Raw genomic sequence first — 18155 nt, forward strand, 5'->3', positions numbered from 1 at the left:
TGCAAGCTTTATACAACTGAAAATGATAAAATATGAGCTCCAGAAAAGTTTTCCATGTGTCGCTATTTTAGTACCTTGTACATATTTTATTATTAAATGTATTTTGGGGCATTCAATTCTCCATATAGTATTAGTCTGATGCAACTTGCATCAAACTGAAGAAAAAAAAAACATTAACAATTTATATCAATTAAAAAAGAGGTCTAAAAAGATGGTTTATACATCTGAGTATCTGAGCACTACTAGATGGGTACTGTTGTTTTTGTTTGTTTGTTTGTCTGTTGGTTTGTTCATGGTTTGGTTTTGATTGCTGTTTTTGTTCACTGTATTTAATTATTTATTTTACTGTTTATTCAATTTGTGTTTCCCCAAGGAGGATTTTTTTTTGTATGGCAATATACAGGGTGGGGAAGCAAAATTTACAATGAACATTTGGTTGTTTTTTCTCAGCAGACACTATGTCAATTGTTTTGAAACCAAACATATATTGATGTCATAATCATACCTAACACTATTATCCATACCTTTTCAGAAACTTTTGCCCATATGAGTAATCAGGAAAGCAAACGTCAAAGAGTGTGTGATTTGCTGAATGCACTCGTCACACCAAAGGAGATTTCAAAAATAGTTGGAGTGTCCATAAAGACTGTTTATAATGTAAAGAAGAGAATGACTATGAGCAAAACTATTATGAGAAAGTCTGGAAGATACTATTAAAGAAGAATGGGAGAAGTTGTCAGCTGAATATTTGAGGAACACTTGCGCAAGTTTCAGGAAGTGTGTGAAGGCAGTTATGGAGAAAGAAGGAGGACACATAGAATAAAAATATTTTCTATTATGTACATTTTCTTGTGGCAAATAAATTCTCATGACTTTCAATAAACTAATTGGTCATACACTGTCTTTCAATCCCTGCCTCAAAATATTGTAAATTTTGCTTCCCCACCCTGTAGGTGTGTAGGTACAGTCAGGTCCATAACTAATGGGACATCAACACAGTTCTCATCTTTTTGGCTCTAAATACCAAAACAATTGATTTGAAATGAACAAGATGTGCTTTAACTGCAGACTTTCAGCTTTAATTTTCGGGTATTTACATCCAAATCAGGTGAACGGTGTAGGAATTACAACAGTTTGTATATGTGCCTCCCACTTTTTAAGGGACCAAAAGTAATGGGACAGTTGGCTGCTCAGCTGTTCCATGTCCAGGTGTGTGTGTTATTCCCTCATTATCCTGTTTCATTTCAAATCCACTGTGGTTGTGTTAAGAGCCAAAAAGATGAGAATTGTGTCGATGTCCCAATAGTTATGGACCTGACTGTATGTATGTGCCTGTGAAAGTGGGGTTAACTATTTAGTAAGTTAGACTGTCGTGTGGACAAGGGGTGGGATTAAATAAGTTACACTTCCTCACTCTCCTTTTTGAATATGAGAATAAAGTCATATTCTGTTTTCTTCTATGTATAAATTTTCATGTTTTTTTAAAATCACTTTCATTTCTAGTTGCTAAAGTAGGATTATTTCGTTGGTTTTGCTGCATATTTGTAATAAACTGAACTGAACTGAGCTAACTATGTCAAATGATACTACGTATTTTTTGTTAGTTTTTTGATGTCTCTAAACTGTTTTACTTTCCGTCTCCAAAGGAGCACCAGAGACAGCGATGCAGACGATGAGGAAGACGAGCGGCGGGTGAGTCGAGGCTGCACCCTGCAGTTCCAGCGGGCCCTGGTCAAAGTCCTGACCCAGTTCCACACCACGTCCACCGAGGGCACCGACCAGGTCATCACCATGCTGGGCCCGGACTGGCAGGTGGATGTCACAGACCTGGTCCAGGACTCCCTGAAGGTGGCCGACCCCCGGATAGCGGAGCTGGTGGACCGGACGGTGCTGGTGGGCTTGGAGCTGGGATCCACCGTGCTGAAGGTACATACACGTCGCCATTACACCCCGGCTCTGAGAAATCACATAATCAGCAGTGAAAAATGAAGTGTCTCATACGTGATAAATGATGCATCAGAGTGAGAGGCGAGGAAGTAGGCATAGTGTTCTTTGAAAGTGTTCCACAGCCTCCACGTTCACAGTGAAGGTTGACTGAAACCTGAAGAGATGAGGAGGAAAGATTTAAAAGTTTGAGCTCATTACTCTTTCAGAATTTACAGCAGTCGTTAAGAAATGAGGAACTTGTTTCTCCCAGAGATTACTGATGTGTCTATTAAAGGATAATTCCACTTTATTACTACCTCTGCCTTATTTTTTGTCATTTGGGTCATAATTCCTGCTGGTTATGATAATGCTGCACTGGGTAATAGCTGAGATCTTGAAACACAGTGCCTTCACAACAGCAAAGTCTGACAATAATATAAACCAGTGAACATGAAATATTCCCTCAACTCAAAGGAAAACAGTGTGTGAGATTTTAACTACAGCTGGGATGGCAGCAGGTAACTCTGAATTTTCAGGTTTGGAAGATCTGCTCAGAATGTTAACACACACTTCAGCAAGGAATATTATTATATTATTACTACGGAATATTTTATCAGTGTCTGTTTGGTCAACCTGAGGGTTATGATGGAGCGTTACAGCCACAGTGATGAAAAAGAAAGTTTGAGAAAACTTTAAAATATTAAAAAGTCATGGCACTAACAGAATATGTAAGTCTTTTTAAGGAAATAAGAAGAATTCAATGAGGGTGAACACTATTCTTACTTTATCATAGGTTTCTACAAATCATTAAATAATTATGGTGATCTGTAGCCATATCAGCACCAGATTATTATGATCAAAACCTTAGAGGGGTGTTACGCACCGGCCTAGGGGTTCACCAGGGCGAACATAATGTGCTCAACTTTGTCCCCTCCCAGCTCCAAAGCACACACGTCAGTCTTAACTAAAAATTCACAGTATTTATTATCAGTATTTCGTTCAACAACTAAGGAAGGGTTAGGGGAGGGAGCGGCTAAAACAACAAACAAAATGTCTTCTGTAAAGTTTAAACTAGCTTACCTACTCAAAATAAATGCAAGAAATAAAATACAGAAAACTTACCTAACTACCTAACCAAAAACAGGAGAAAACGGGAAAACAAAAGAGCCGACCTCCCCTACCTGAAAAAGGATCGATTTACAAAAAAACATCAATTTACAACTACAAGCAATTGAATTTTACACAAGCACACGAAGACTGATGGTCACACACACGAACACAGGGTTGGAAGCTGGCAGGAGGCAAGAGAGAGCATGGATGGAAGCTCCAGGGCCATTTTTAAAGGGGCCGGTCAATCACCTTCCACCAATCCGGATCCTGCAACAAACAGACACAAAAGGGGCACAGCACACCTACAGGACGGGGGGAGAACACACACACACTAAACAGAAAACATTTACATATAACACAAATAGCCAAATTATGACCCAGGGTCATAACATGGGTTAAATGTAAAATGAATATTCCAAATGGTCAACAACAAGGGGTAGTTGTGAACCAGAATGCATCAAACCTCATTGTTTACAGACATATATATGTGTTACTGTATCATCGTGTTTTCTTATTCATACACAAACTCAGAATATCGGTCATAAATAACACCGTGTCTTAAAATTTTCACATGCTATATCAGCTGATAGTTTACATTATAGCTCTGTTAGTGTAGTTCTGTTTTTATACAGTAAAACCACAAACCATCTGTGTTGTCTGTGCAGTTTCTGTTGTCAATAGTTGCGCTAAAACTTGAGCTAAAACCTGGTCATGGTTTTCACTGCCACTCCCGACTCACTCCTCCTTCTAGTGGTCACATACGTTAACAGTGATTCATTATGTGCGTGACTGTGAAAAAATTCAGTTCAGATCTATACAATACACTGACATCTTAACCCATAAGGACCTAAACAGTCAAGAACGACCAAAACCATCTACTGATCTGAAGTGTTTAATACCTGGTGATCCACTAATCCTACCAATACATGTAAATAATTGGTGTAAAATGCAGTTATTCATCTTTTCATGGTCATCGGATATGACCCATTTGGACGTTCAGAGGCTCTGTAGTGAACGTGGAAACACCGTCATCTTCTACAAGATTGATTCACCAGTAAAACCCATGGAGTTGGATCAATGACTTTTGATGTAGATGCTTGTTTTATGTTTAGTGAACGATATATTTTGCTAAAAAGTAGCATTTTCTTAAGTTTTCTCTGGTTTTGATATAATAACCCTTAACTTTAATTTGAGCTTTTTATGATCATCTACATGATCAGTAAATTAAATATAGTAAAATACATGATTTTCACTGAAAAAAACTAAATACAGAGCATAATATTAGAAAAAAGGGTGATAAATTGCTTAAGAAAAGTTGAAATGGAGAGAAAAATACATTTGGGAACTGCCACAAACTGGGGCTTTATGGGTTAAACTTTACTCTCAATTTTATCCTATTTTAAAGCTCCTTAAAAAGAAAACATAAAAAAAAAAAGAGAGAAAGTGTCAGTAGGGCTCAGATCACGTGTATAGAAATTTGAAGTTAATCTAATGCTAGAACACTCAACTTTTTGTCCCACTGCGACTATTTTAAGTTACAACTTTATTATCAGAATGACTTTTTAAACAGTGTTCTATAATGTGGTCCTGGTGCTCCTGATACGGAAAGCTTTGCTGTAAAATAAGGCTTAATAATTTTACTTGGTGAATATATTGTTAATATATCAATGGTGAAGATCCTGAAAATGAGACACAGGTTGAAAATCAGGGCCACATTTTATGATGTTCTTATTCATAAAATATGCTGTTTTGTAGTAATACAGATTCCATCAATATAAACCTTCCAAGAAATTCAGGTTATTTCTATATCAGAGAGAAGCAGCAAATCCTTTGTATTTGGAAACAAAGGATAAAGTTCATAAAATTTTTATTTATAGACTACATGCTGGATTTTGATCGCAAAAATGGTAATGTGCCATCCATTTTATTTGCACAGACAATCACATCACCACACATAACCAGTAGGGTATCACATTAGCTCGAAGAACAAACCTTGAATTGAGCCATTTCTATCACTTGAAACTAAACTTTCAACCTTTGTCAGTGTGTGGAATATCAGAGAGAAAAAGAAAAAAACCAAGTATTTCAGAGTTAGTTCAATATCTTCTGAGGTTCACCACGTTTTCAGATCAATGCGTATTGGTAACAACTGAACCTCACAGTTTTTGTTGTTCTTCTGAGTTTTATTTTCTTTCCAGCAAATGTTGAATACTGAACCAAGTCAGATTTTGTAAGAAATGTGAAGGACTTTTAATTAGAAAATCCAGAGGTACAGTCAGCTCCACAGTTGATCCTCATCCACTTAATTTTCACCTTTCCTGAAATAATGTCTGTCATAAATTCTTCTTTTTGTAAAACTAGAACCTCTCTAAGTCCATGCTTCTGTTGACGCCCAGTGTCTCTCAGGTAAAGGAGACATAAAGTGCACATAACTGCATCAGCCGAGACGGGTTCAGAAGTCCCCATAAAGGAAGCGGCACAAGTTATGACCGTTGGGCAGTGATTTACCGATGCTTCACTGGTCATTAATGAGGACACAGAGAAGTAACGGTAGCTGAGAGTTTTGATCACCGTGAAAGATCACAGTTTCATCCTGTCAGCGGAAAGAATAGTCGCCTGATGGATGCGTCTGATGATGGCAAAATACAGAAGAAAGATATAAGTTGTCGATCCATCATTTTAAATGAGCAATGGATCATTTGTAATCTGTTGAAGGGTATGAATAATTGCATATCAGTTTACTACCAGATGTAACATGCCAAGTTGACGCATTGCAATTGTAAAAAATAAATAAAGTCTTGAGAAATTTTTCCATCACTTCAACAACTTTAAAAGAGTTCACTGATCCAGAATGATGTGCAAAAACTATCCAAACTAATGTCAGGATATAAATTACATGAGACTGAGGTAGCATGACGAAAAACGGCATTTTTTTTCTAATCTAATCAAATATTGTCTGATCTCTGCCTTTCCCAAACTTAAGGTTTTTATTTAGTCGCTAATTGTTAGAGTGAACTGTATGGCAATAGTGATATCTGAGGTAACCCTTAAAAACTTAGAACTATTTTTGTGGAAACTTTTTTCAACATTTAACCTTTTCTATGTGATTTATCACCATTTATTATAATAATGTTCTCTGCATTCTTGTGGAAAAATCTGGCATTTTCCTATTGACCAGTTAGTTAGTTAGTTAGTTAGTTAGTTTATTTGTTCCTTTCATGAAAGTGGACAACAGAATTTTTGCATAAAACACAGTGCACAGTACATTTTCAAATCAACACCTCCATGACTGGAAAGGAGCAGCAAGAAAAAAATATTTCTTACATTTGTCTGCTCCCTAATTGAACAATTAAAAGAAAAAGAAAAAAATGGTCAGCCTTCACCTACAACTGATTTTCAACAGCCAACCCCAACCACACTTTGATTATAACAGCAGCAAAACAAACAAAAAATAACACAAATTTACAAGTTCAAAACAGTTGATCATTGACATCCAATTTAAGTTTCGAGTGCATATTGACAATTCTTTCTGCATTTGTAAATTTTTTTAAATCGATCAATATCTGTACAGCTTTTTAAATCCTGTACTTGGGGATTCCATATTTTTACACCAACAACTGAAATACACATTTGTCTCAATGCAGTCCTAACAACTTAGTACTTAAAATCAAATCCTCTTCTATGATTTTCATCTTCTGAAGTAAACACAAATAGCTTTAGCAGGTTTTCCGGTAAAACTCTGTTTTTGGCTTTGAACATAATTTGTTATGCCGGTAGTTCTATTAATTCTGTAAGTTTCAATAAACCTGAAATAAACGATTGGTATGTTCTCTAAACTGAACTTTGTTAATGATTTGTATTACTCTCTTCTGAAGTAAGAACAAAGGCAAAGGCCATTTAGATATTCAGAAGTCAAATCTAAAAGTCATATATCAAGACAGTGATTTCAGCATCGAAGAAAATAGATGAAAAGTAACTTTTTCAGCAAAACTGAACATAAAAACAGGCATCTGCAACCAATCTCTGCCAATTTTACATGTGATTCAGTGTTGTAGAAGATGACAGTGTTTCCACTTTCACTACAGAGCCTCTGAACGTACAAATGGGTCATATCTGAGGATGATGAAAAGCTCAGGAACTGTATTTTACCTGAGTATGTAATGTGTTGATAGGATTAGTGGTTCAACAGATATTAAACATTTTAGATCAGCTGACGATTTTGGAGGCCGGCGGCTATTGAAGTCTTTTAAGGGTTAGTTTTCTGGCTGAAAATAGTGTTCTCTTTAGTTTATAAAAGACATAAATTATAATAAATAAAATTGAGAGGAGAGGTAATCCAAACATGCAAAAAGATATTAACAATGTAAAAGATGTTTATAAAAACTAAATGAAAACTATGTAAAAACAGACTTTCACAGTGTTTTGATGTTGAAGTCGTCCATTTATGTTTGTGTACTTCAGTATTTCAGTTTCTTGTGATTCATGTTTGTGTCCCCAGGAGACTAAAGATTGATTTTTTTTGTCTGAAATAAAAAAAGTTTAGGAAACATTTCTCTTAAGTAATGACCAAATACTATTTTTGCACATATTTCTGTTTTTCTGTATTTCATCAAGGAATGTGGGTAATATTTGGCTATTGATTCATCTATCCATGAGGTCTATTCATTACTGATTCACTTTAATAAAGAATGCAGACGCAATATCATACGGTTCACTCAATTTAACTGACAGCTCAGAATGAAAGTGTGTTTGATGCCAGTTCCGGTGAAACAAAACAGAAGAAAAACAAACGTTTCCTCTTTTAATATTCTTATTATTCATATTCTCAGCAATGTTCGGTCGTTTCTGAAGTTGAAATCAAAGGATTTCACGAATTAAACATTTTATATTTTATTTTTTTGTTTTTCCTGGTCAGAAATGACAGATACAACATTTATGTACAATCTGATTTTTCCTCTTACCTTTGAAAATAAAATATTGTTATCAGATATTGCATTCTATCTGTTCTGTAGAGACTGAAGTAAACAGCGTCTTCATGTCTCTGCGGTGATGAAAGACTCACAGCAGCAGCTACTTTTCATATGCTTTACTTTACATTATATTCTTATTATTAATGGGGCTAATGATGAATAAAAGCTGGATCAGATGCTGTATAAATGCTGTATGTATCTGCCGTTTCTGACAGTGAAAGGGGGAAAAAGAGCCATCATACACTGACTATAGCATCCATAAATGAAAATACAAGTATTCCCATCAGACCAACAGCCACTATTATCATATAAGTACATTTCAAGATGTTTGTCTCCTCAGATGAGATTGAAATACTTTCAAAAGGTCGACCATAAGGAGATTTTTGATGTGTTTTCAGATGAATGTCACTCCTGCTTTGCTCAGTCATACGTCACAGTTCCCAGCCGGGCATCTCGTCATTAGATTTTAGTCAAATGAAAAGTGGTCACTGAGACCATGTTGAAACTCCAGCTGCTTCCTGCACCTGCAGCTTAGCCCCTGAGGTGGGAATGAAATTAAAGGAGCATGGCAACTAAAAAAAAAACACTAAACCTTAAAGTGTCTTGTTAAAACACCATGAAGGAAAAGGAAATGAGATCCTAGTGGGCTCAGCAGCCATTCAACATAATGATTGATGGCTTAGAAAACTAAAATTACAAAGAAGTTGAAAGATTAGAAGACAAAGGACAGTGAAATTGTTATGCTGATTTTCTGAAAACGAATATTATATATCTGAACAGTGATCCTCTTACTGAAAGTTTTACTCTGTCAGAAAATTAGAATTAGTCTTTGAGTCTTGGGGGACTGTCTCAAATTGTCCACTGCCTCATGAATATGAATAAAAACGGAGCAGCTTTTGTCCACTTAGGGCCATATTTCAGACCGTCATTTAGTTTCTTTCTTTTCGCACAGAAGGGCAATGATTACTCCATGAATGAAGTTGTTCCATGTTAAATTTGATCAGTCTGTTAAGGGAGAGAGGACACAAAAGACAAAATATCTAGAAGGAGTTGAGGTTAAAGTCTGAAGATAGCAGATCTTAATTATTGTGAACTTTGTTCAGATATTTCCTGTGGTTTGGCCAGAGCGGTGACTTTCTAAGAATGTATGAGTCCTGCTGGGAGCAGGGAGTTTAATCCACAGGATTACTGAACAATAGCTGGTGCTCAAAGTAAAGAGCCAGACTTAGACAGAACTCATTATTGTGAAGCACAGTAGATGAGAGATTATTCAATTAATATCTGCAAACAAAGCCAGGCAGCACAAATAAAGATGGGGCTCTCTGCAGTCTTTCATCCCACAGGAAAATAACAGTGTTAGTCATACTGTACAGTATGTGGTAGCACTACAAATAAAGGTTAAATGTACTGCAGTAGAAGTGCTCTGTATTCAATGATGGGACTATTATGTGATGTGCATCCACCTCATTCAGCGTCTATAGGGAAAACAGACCCCAGGACTAGTATAATGTGAATCCCCCCACGCCTGTGTTAGATGCAGTGGGATAAGTGAAGTCTGTTTTTTACTCTAATTCACTGACAATATTCCCCAGTTCTGATGTCAAAGGCAGACTCACCTCTCAGAAGAATGTCACGTACTGCCAGCCTTGTCATCCATCTCATCATTTTATGAGATGTTGCTTTTCTGAAGGATTTAGGTTTGCTATTTCCATGCTATATCAGGAAATGAGCCTCCTGGATTTTTACTCAGAAAACACTAACTTTCATTTATCATCCCCAGTGCAGCCTCCGTTATCCTCGACCAATGTTACAAATTGTATTTTTAGACAATTATAAGTTTAAGTTTAAGAGGAGTTTAAGTATCTCAGGGTCTTGTAATGGAAGGGTGCAGCAGGAGGTCTACAGCCATACTGGTCTGTTCTGGTGAAGAGGTAGCTGAGCCAAAAGGTGAAGCTCGATGTACGTTACCTCCCTCACCTATGGTCAGGAGACACGGGTAGTGACAAAGAGAACAAGATCAATACAAGCGGTGGAAATGAATTTCCTCCATACGGGGGTCTGAGCTCCACCTCCACGTCACTGCTCCTCCACATCAAGAGGAGCTGAGCTGGTGGAGGCAGTTGGTCAGGATGGCTCTGTGACACCTCCCTGGAGAGGTGTTTTAGACATGTCCGACCGGGAGGAGACCCCAGGGCAGACCTCAGGACACACTGGAGGGATTATATGTCTCTGCTGGTTTTGGGATTGCCCCCCCTGGAGGTGCTGTAGGGGGTGCTGCCCCTGTGATCCAGGCCCAGATAAGTGGAAGATGGATGGATGTAGGGCTGCACGATTAATTGATTTTAAATCGAAATCGGATTTTTTAATTAGGACGATTTTTAAAAAAGGGAAATCGTAAAATCGATTTCATCTCTCTCGTGCCTGAGGGCTGCGCGCTTGCGGGCTCCCGTAGGCTCCTCCTCCTATCAGTGACAGCTGTCTGTCACAGAAGTCTGTGTAATGACCGGACTTTAAATTTGTTAATGAGCCCGCAGTACTTACAGCAATATAAGCCGTGGCTTCACGCACAGATCCCACAACTGAAATAGAACTGCATGCGGATCACTCATCTTATGTTGTCCCGGATCCGTACCGTACTGTCTTCTTCCGATCCGGGTCCGGGTCTCAGGGTCATCAGCCTCAGCAGAGGAGCCCACACAGCCCTGTGCCCGCACACATCCACCAGCTCCACACATAGAATCCCTCCAGCGTGTCCTGGGTCGGTCTATTCCACGCACAGATCCCCCAGTTTAAATAGAACCGCATGTGGATCACTCATATTAACGTGGTCCACGCACGCACGACTGATGCCTGTGACTGACTTACACTGGTATCACTTCTGTGGGCCCAGATACCCAGGATAAATAAATAAATATTTAAAAATAATTAATTTAGTCCTCTTACTTGCTAAATTTTTCATTCACAAATGTAAGTTCTGTAACACAAAACCGAATATTATTTATTTTTTGAAAGATGTTGAACTTTATTTAAAGGTGTTAAATAAATCTGGAAACAAAAAGGCAGATATAAAAAAGGTATAAAAAACATAAGTATTTGCTCTGATTTGGACATTGTATTATAGTGTATTCCCCCTGGCAAACTTATGTTATTTTCTTGTTGTATACATTGTTTGTATACTCTGCTTCATTCAATAAAGATTTAATTACGAAAAAATAAACTTCTGTGGGTTCATCACATGATACCATCACAGATTTGAGGTCAGAGCAGTACCTTGCATTGTGGGCTGCTCACGAAAACGACATGCTGACTTCTGTTGTCTTTTGTAGTTTTACCCAAAAATCAAAATCAAAATCGAAAATCGAGTTTTTAGAGGAAAAAATCGGGATTTTTTTTTTTTTTTTTTTTTTTGCCAAAATCGTGCAGCCCTAGATGGATGGATGGATGGATGGATGGATGGATGGATGGAAATTATACAAGTATATACTTGTGTAAAAGACTAGGATCAATATTGATAGTTGAGATAAGGACATGCTTTACCTGAATTAAATTAAATATGTATTCTCTTCTGTTGTATTTTTTTTTTATTATTTGTTTGTTTTCTTGTGGAAACATTGTGTTAATTGTAAATAGGGCTATAGGGCAAAATAAGTCTTTACTTCAGCCTAAACCCTTTCCGTCACATCATGTATGGAACAATGGTTATGTTGTTTTTGTTTGTTGTTTAAAGTAATTAACGACCAAATAAACTATTACTACTGCTACTACTACTACTACTACTAGGCAGATTTGCACAGGATTAAGATTACAATTATTAGACATCACCAGGTCATACAAATCCCACATGTACATGCCTTAAAGTGTGTCTTATACACTCTCTTGATTGCTCTCAGGTATTATCACCATAAATTAATCTATGCTATTGCTATTTTTTTCATTCATAGAAGCTCTTCATACTTGACTTTAAAGGTTCATTCAGTTTCTAGTACTTATTATGATCTAGTAGTGAAGCTGCACTTTGTAACTAACTTAATAGTCTGCCTCTTAGTTCCTCTGTTTTCACCTACTTCATTCCTCAAATTCTCAATTCTCGATTGTGACCTTGAAGTTGACGTTGTTATGCCATCTTGATGACTATCTCAGTTCCATAAAACACAAATGGTATGACAGTGTATGATACAATATGTCATTGTGAATTGAATTAAAAATTAGTTATAAATTTACATGAGCAGGAGATGATGAAATACAGCAGTACATACCTAATGACACAGATGAGAGAGATTAACTGATGTCTACGATGGGATTTCTCATGTTCTTTAATGCCTGTTTGCTCAGCTTCTCATTCCTCTATTTTTCAACTCTTTCACTCATATCTGGTAGAATCAGCTAAGACAGGGGTGTCCAATCCTGGTCCTCAAGGGCCAGTTTCCTACATGTTTTAGATGTTTCCCTCTTCCAACACACCTGATTCACATTATAAGCCTATCATCAAGCTCTGCAGAAGCCAGATAACGACCGTCAGGTGTGTTGGAAGAGGGAAACATCTAAAACATGCAGGATACCAGCCCTCAAGGAACAGGATCGGACCCCCCCTGAACGAAGATATGAGGTGATGAGAAGATCTGAAAAACAAGAAAGGCCATGATTTGTGTTTGATTTGTTTATTCTGGGCTTTATAGTTATGGGAATACTAACACTAGCACACAGTCAAACACAATAGGTCGGGGGGCAACTCCGGTCCTGGAGGGTTGGTATCCTGCATGTTTGAGATATTTCCCTCTTCCAGCACACCTGCTTCAATTAATGATCAGTTCATCATCAAGCTCTGCAGAAGCCTGATAACAATGTAGTGGCTTCCAGGTGTGATGGAAGAGGGAAATATCTAGAACATGCAGGACACCGACCCTTGAGGACTGGAGTTGCCCACCCCTGCAATAGGGGTGCAACTCACTATAAAATAAAAGACAAGAAATTTACTATGAACTAAACATGGCAACAAAGCTCATTTTAAGGTAGGAAAATACAATAACTCATCTTTTTAAGTGATTATATAAAAGCCTAATAATGAGTATTGAATGAAATTTGTGCAGTTACACACATAGATAGATAGATAGATAGATAGATAGATAGATAGATAGATAGATAGATAGATAGATAGATAGATAGATAGATAGATAGATAGATAGATAGATAGATAGATAGATAGATAGATAGATAGATAGATAGATAGAGAGAGAGAGAGAGAGTGATAGATATATATACACTGAACAAAAATATAAACGCACCACTTTTGTTTTTGCTCCCATTTTTCATGAGCTGAACTCAAAGATCTAAAACTTTTTCTGTGTACACACAAGGTTTATTTCTCTCAAATATTGTTCACAAATCTGTCTAAATTTGTGTTAGTGAACACTTCTTCTTTGCTGAGATAATCCATCCACCTCACAGGTGTGGCATATCAAGATGCTGATTAGACAGCATGATTTTTTCACAAGTGTGACTTAGGCTGGCCACAATAAAAGGCCACTCCAAAATGTGCAGTTTTATCACACAGCACAATACTACAGATGTCACAAGTTTTGAGGGAATATGAAATTGGCATGCTGACTTCAGGAATCTCCACCAGAGCTTTTGCCTGTGAATTGAATGTTCATTTCTCTACCATAAGCCATCTCCAAAGCTGTTTCAGAGAATTCATGAAGAAGACTGTGCGAGGAAAATGGTGGTCACACCAAATACTGACCCCCCCGGACCACCCAATACAGTAAAACTGCACATTTTAGAGTGGCCTTTTATTGTGGCCAGCCTAAGTCACACCTGTGCAATAATCCTGCTGTCTAATCAGCATCTTGATATGCCACACCTGTGAGGTGGATGGAGTATCTCAGCAAAGGACAAAGGAGAAGTGCTCACTAACACAGATTTAGACAAATTTATGAACAATATTTGAGAGAAATAGGCCTTTTGTGTACATAGAAAAAGTTTTAGATCTTTGAGTTCAGCTCATGAAAAATGGGAGCAAAAACAAAAGTGGTGCGTTTATATTTTTGTTCAGTGTATATATATATAGAGATAGATAGATAGATAGATAGATAGATAGAGAGAGAGAGAGAGAGAGAGAGAGAGAGAGAGAGAGAGAGAGAGAGAGAGAGAGAGAGAGAGATAGATAGATAGATAGATAGATAGATAGATAGATAGATAGATAGAGAGAGAGAGAGTGATAGATAGATAGATAGATAGATAGATAGATAGATAGATAGATAGATAGATAGATAGATAGATAGATAGATAGATAGATAGATAGATAGATAGATAGATAGATAGATAGATAGATAGATAGATAGATAGGTGGGTGGGCGGACGGACAGATAGATTTATTTAGGATAGGTATTTCAGCACATTGGCTACTCCATTAAAGCAGTGAAAGCTAAATAAGTCCTCCAAAGAGCTCAGTGAGCAGGCAGTGATCTTCTGGGTGGTATTGATGACCCTGTGAAGGCGGTGGGTGGACCATAGTACTCAGTGGACCAGCGGTAGTAGGTACCCAGCAGCGTCTCATTCATGCAGTTTTGTTTTTCCTCATGTTTCTTATGAAATAGAGACTCTGCTGTACTTTTCAGACTGGAGCAGTGGATCCTTTTCCCACAGTTCCCTCTGATGTCCAGGACTGTGCAAAAGTCTTAGAACACCTGTGGCTTTGATTGAAATAAGCATGTATGTATTTATTTCTCATTCTCTTTTCTTCAAATGCAACAAGAAAATACAGGAAATATGTGCAAGACACACAAAAACTGAAGTAAATGGGTCGTAAAGGATAAAGTCAGCATTTAATGTGACCTCTGACCTCATGACAAGAAGCAGCACATACAGTTACAAAACTCTGTAAAATATCTGAAAATTAAAATGCAATAAATCTCATATTGTGGGCGACACAGTGGTGGAGTGGATAGTACTGTAGCCCCTCAGCAAGAAGGTCCTGGATTTGACCTTCTGTGCGGTGTTTGAATGTTCTCCCCGTGTTTGCGTGGGTTCTGTCCGGGTACTCTGGCTTCCTCCCACCATCCAAAGACGTGCACTAACAGGTTAACTGGTTAAGCTAAACTCCCCATAGGTTTGAATGTCAGAGTGAGAGGTGGTTGGCCACACGTCCAGGGATCGGCTCCAGCACCTCCACAACCCTCTTGAGGATAAAGTGGTTCAGAAGATTGATGGATGAATCTTATATTGTCTGAACAAAAGGGTTAAAGACATGTTAAGTGCAAAGGGAGGTCACACTAACTACTACCACTTTGGTTTATAGAAGCGTTTTTTGGTGTTTTTTTTTACCCTGAAACTTTGTTGTTGTTCCTGCTGTACATATTTCCCATATATCCAGAGTAAATCTTAATGCAGAGACTGACAAATGCATTTATGTTGTTATCATCACTTTACTGAACCGACAAACCTAATGGGGGTCTAAGACTTTTGCACAGTGGTGTATAGTGGAATGGGTTCTGCAGATGTCTCCTAAAAATTTATCTTATTGTATTGTATACGTTTGTTCAAGGAGTCTTAAGCCGTTGAGACAGGAACTGGTCAAAAATTCAAAAAGCCTTATTCTGCATGATTATTCTGCACAACAAACCCCGCCCCTCGCACGTATTGTTGCTTATTTTGGCATCGATCGAGCTGATGTCATCATGTCTATGCGTGTGTTGTTGTCAGCATATCAATTGCCTCTATACATGTGCCAAGTTTGAAGTAAATTGAAACAAAATTGATGTTGTTGTAGACATTTGAAATGTTGTCCATTGTAAGTAAATGGGAGAAGAGAAACATCCTACTATAATTGACATTTCTGGGTCCGGCGCGTGTTTGTCCGACCCAAAGTCCCAATGTTGCAGCACGGGAGGGTGTACGGGTGCAATGCTGCTGTTGCACCATGAGAGGGCGCTATCGTACAATGGCACCACGGGTACAATGCCGCTAGTTTTAAAAATTCATAAAAAATGTGAACTTTGACCTACTTTTCCCAAAATGTAACCACATCTATTTTGGGTCACTGGCAATCTGTAAACCCAATTTGGTATAAATTCAGCCAATACTTGTACTGTTACAGACATGTGAAATTTTGCCCATTGTAAGTAAATGGGGAAAAAAGAAGATTTTAAAAATTCATAAAAAATGTGAACTTTGACCTACTTTTCCCAAAATGTGACCACATCTATTTTGGGTCACTGGCAATCTGTAAACCCAATTTGGTATAAATTCAGCCAATACTCTTACTGTTACAGACATGTGAAATTTTGCCCATTTTAAGTAAATGGGGAAAAAAGAAGATTTTAAAAATTCATTAAAAATGTGAACTTTGACCTACTGTTCCCAAAATGTAACCACATCTATTTTAGGTCACTGGCAATCTGTAAACCCAATTTGGTATAAATTCAGCCAATACTCTTACTGTTACAGACATGTGAAATTTTGCCCATTGTAAGTAAATGGGGAAAAAACAAGATTTTAAAAATTGATTAAAAATGTGAACTTTAACCTACTGTTCCCAAAATGTATTGACGTCTATTCTGGGTCACTGGCAATATATGAACCCAATTTGGTATGAATTCAATGAATAGTTTTGCTGCTAGAGTGTTAACAATCAAAGAAAAACAAACAAACCAAACCAAAAACAATCCCGCTTGCCTCTCCTTCGGGGGTGGGGTAAATATTAGGTGATTAATAGTTTTGCAGCAATTACCTACCTACCTAATTAGCACTTATAATAGATATGATAGTCAGGAGGCTCCACAACACATTGGATGTTAATATACTTTATATACCAAAGACTGGATGGAGTCAGTTTGTAGACCTACTTATAAAACTGACATACATTTAATATGCGTTTTCTACTCTTAAATGCATTTAAATTGATTAATATAAAGGATTTAGAATACGAATATTATTTTGCTGATGCATTTATTTGGTTATATCTCTTTTAAATGGCCTTTTTCAAGATAAAGTGATCTGGAAATGGCATCACAACTGGAGAAGAACATTAATTCAGACACAAAATCAATCTCGACAATTTATATGATTTATAGATGACGTATACTGTGAATTGGGTTGGGACTTTCTCATATTTTCCATTTCCCAGCTTGGAATGACTCTATTAACATCAAGTTTTAAGCATATCCAAATAAATTAAATCTTTATATCTTGTTTATTAGATTTTCCTCAGACTAAAGTAGGATCTTATTCATAACTGATTCACTAGTGGTTTGAAAATTAATAACTACAAGGGCATTAATTATGACAAACATCTTTCTCACTTATTATCAATAAGCAGTAAATATGGGGTTCTTTAGGGAAAACTTTTAGTTAACGGCCCTGTAGTTGCAGAATAGGGTTCAGAATTCAGAACTGAACTCATTAATATCTTGTTTATAATAAATGAAGAGCTGATATTCTGATATATGCAGTACTGTGCAAAAGTCTTAAGCCATTTAACTATATTTATTTACCAAAAGAGGAAATACTAGTACTACCAATGATAATAATAATAATAATAATAATAATAATGTGGGATCTTTGTGTGTTATCCTAATACCTGCTGATGGTTCCACGCACCTGTTTTAGCACACGTGGTGACAGGTCTTTTAAAGCTGTGGCACCACGTCTATGGAATGACCTGCCTCTACACCTACGGTCCATGGACTCTGTAGAGAGCTTTAAGAAACACCTCAAAACCCTCCTGTTCAATAAGGCTTTTTAGTCTCCCACCTGACCCAGGGCCACCACAAACTGATTACACTCTATGTATTCATCATAACATACTCCATGTGTCATCCCCCCCCCCAGTCTCTCTACATCTCTATCGCTCTCTCTTTTCTCCTCCTTTACTCTCTCTCTCTCTCTTTAACCCCAACTGGTCAAGGCAGACAGCCATCCTTCAGGAGTCTGGGTCTGCTCGAGGTTTCTGCTGTTAAAGGGAAGTTTTTCCTCGCCACTGTCACCAATCACAAGTGTTTGCTCCTGAAGGATTCTGTTGGGTCTCTGTAAACTTAATTTGATTCTGATTTGAATTGATAAAGCACTTTGTGACTCTGTCTGTGAAAAGTGCTCTATAAATAAAATTTACTTACTTACTTACTTAATAAATGTCTAGTAAATGTCGTATTC

The 18155-nt window shown here is 37.4% G+C and overlaps 1 protein-coding gene across 2 annotated transcripts in view; it reads left to right on the forward strand.

The window, feature by feature from the left end:
* The window catches only part of tmem132e (transmembrane protein 132E), a 735885-nt gene that overhangs the window by 689665 nt on the left and 28065 nt on the right, over positions 1 to 18155 (forward strand). For both annotated transcript variants that reach the window (XM_030154381.1, XM_030154380.1), the window contains exon 7: positions 1647 to 1926. In XM_030154381.1, the coding sequence (XP_030010241.1) occupies positions 1647 to 1926 (280 nt within the window). The remainder of the gene's footprint in view (positions 1 to 1646; positions 1927 to 18155) is intronic.

Source organism: Sphaeramia orbicularis, chromosome 14 (genome assembly GCF_902148855.1).
Source record: "Sphaeramia orbicularis chromosome 14, fSphaOr1.1, whole genome shotgun sequence".
Classification (NCBI taxonomy): domain Eukaryota; kingdom Metazoa; phylum Chordata; class Actinopteri; order Kurtiformes; family Apogonidae; genus Sphaeramia; species Sphaeramia orbicularis.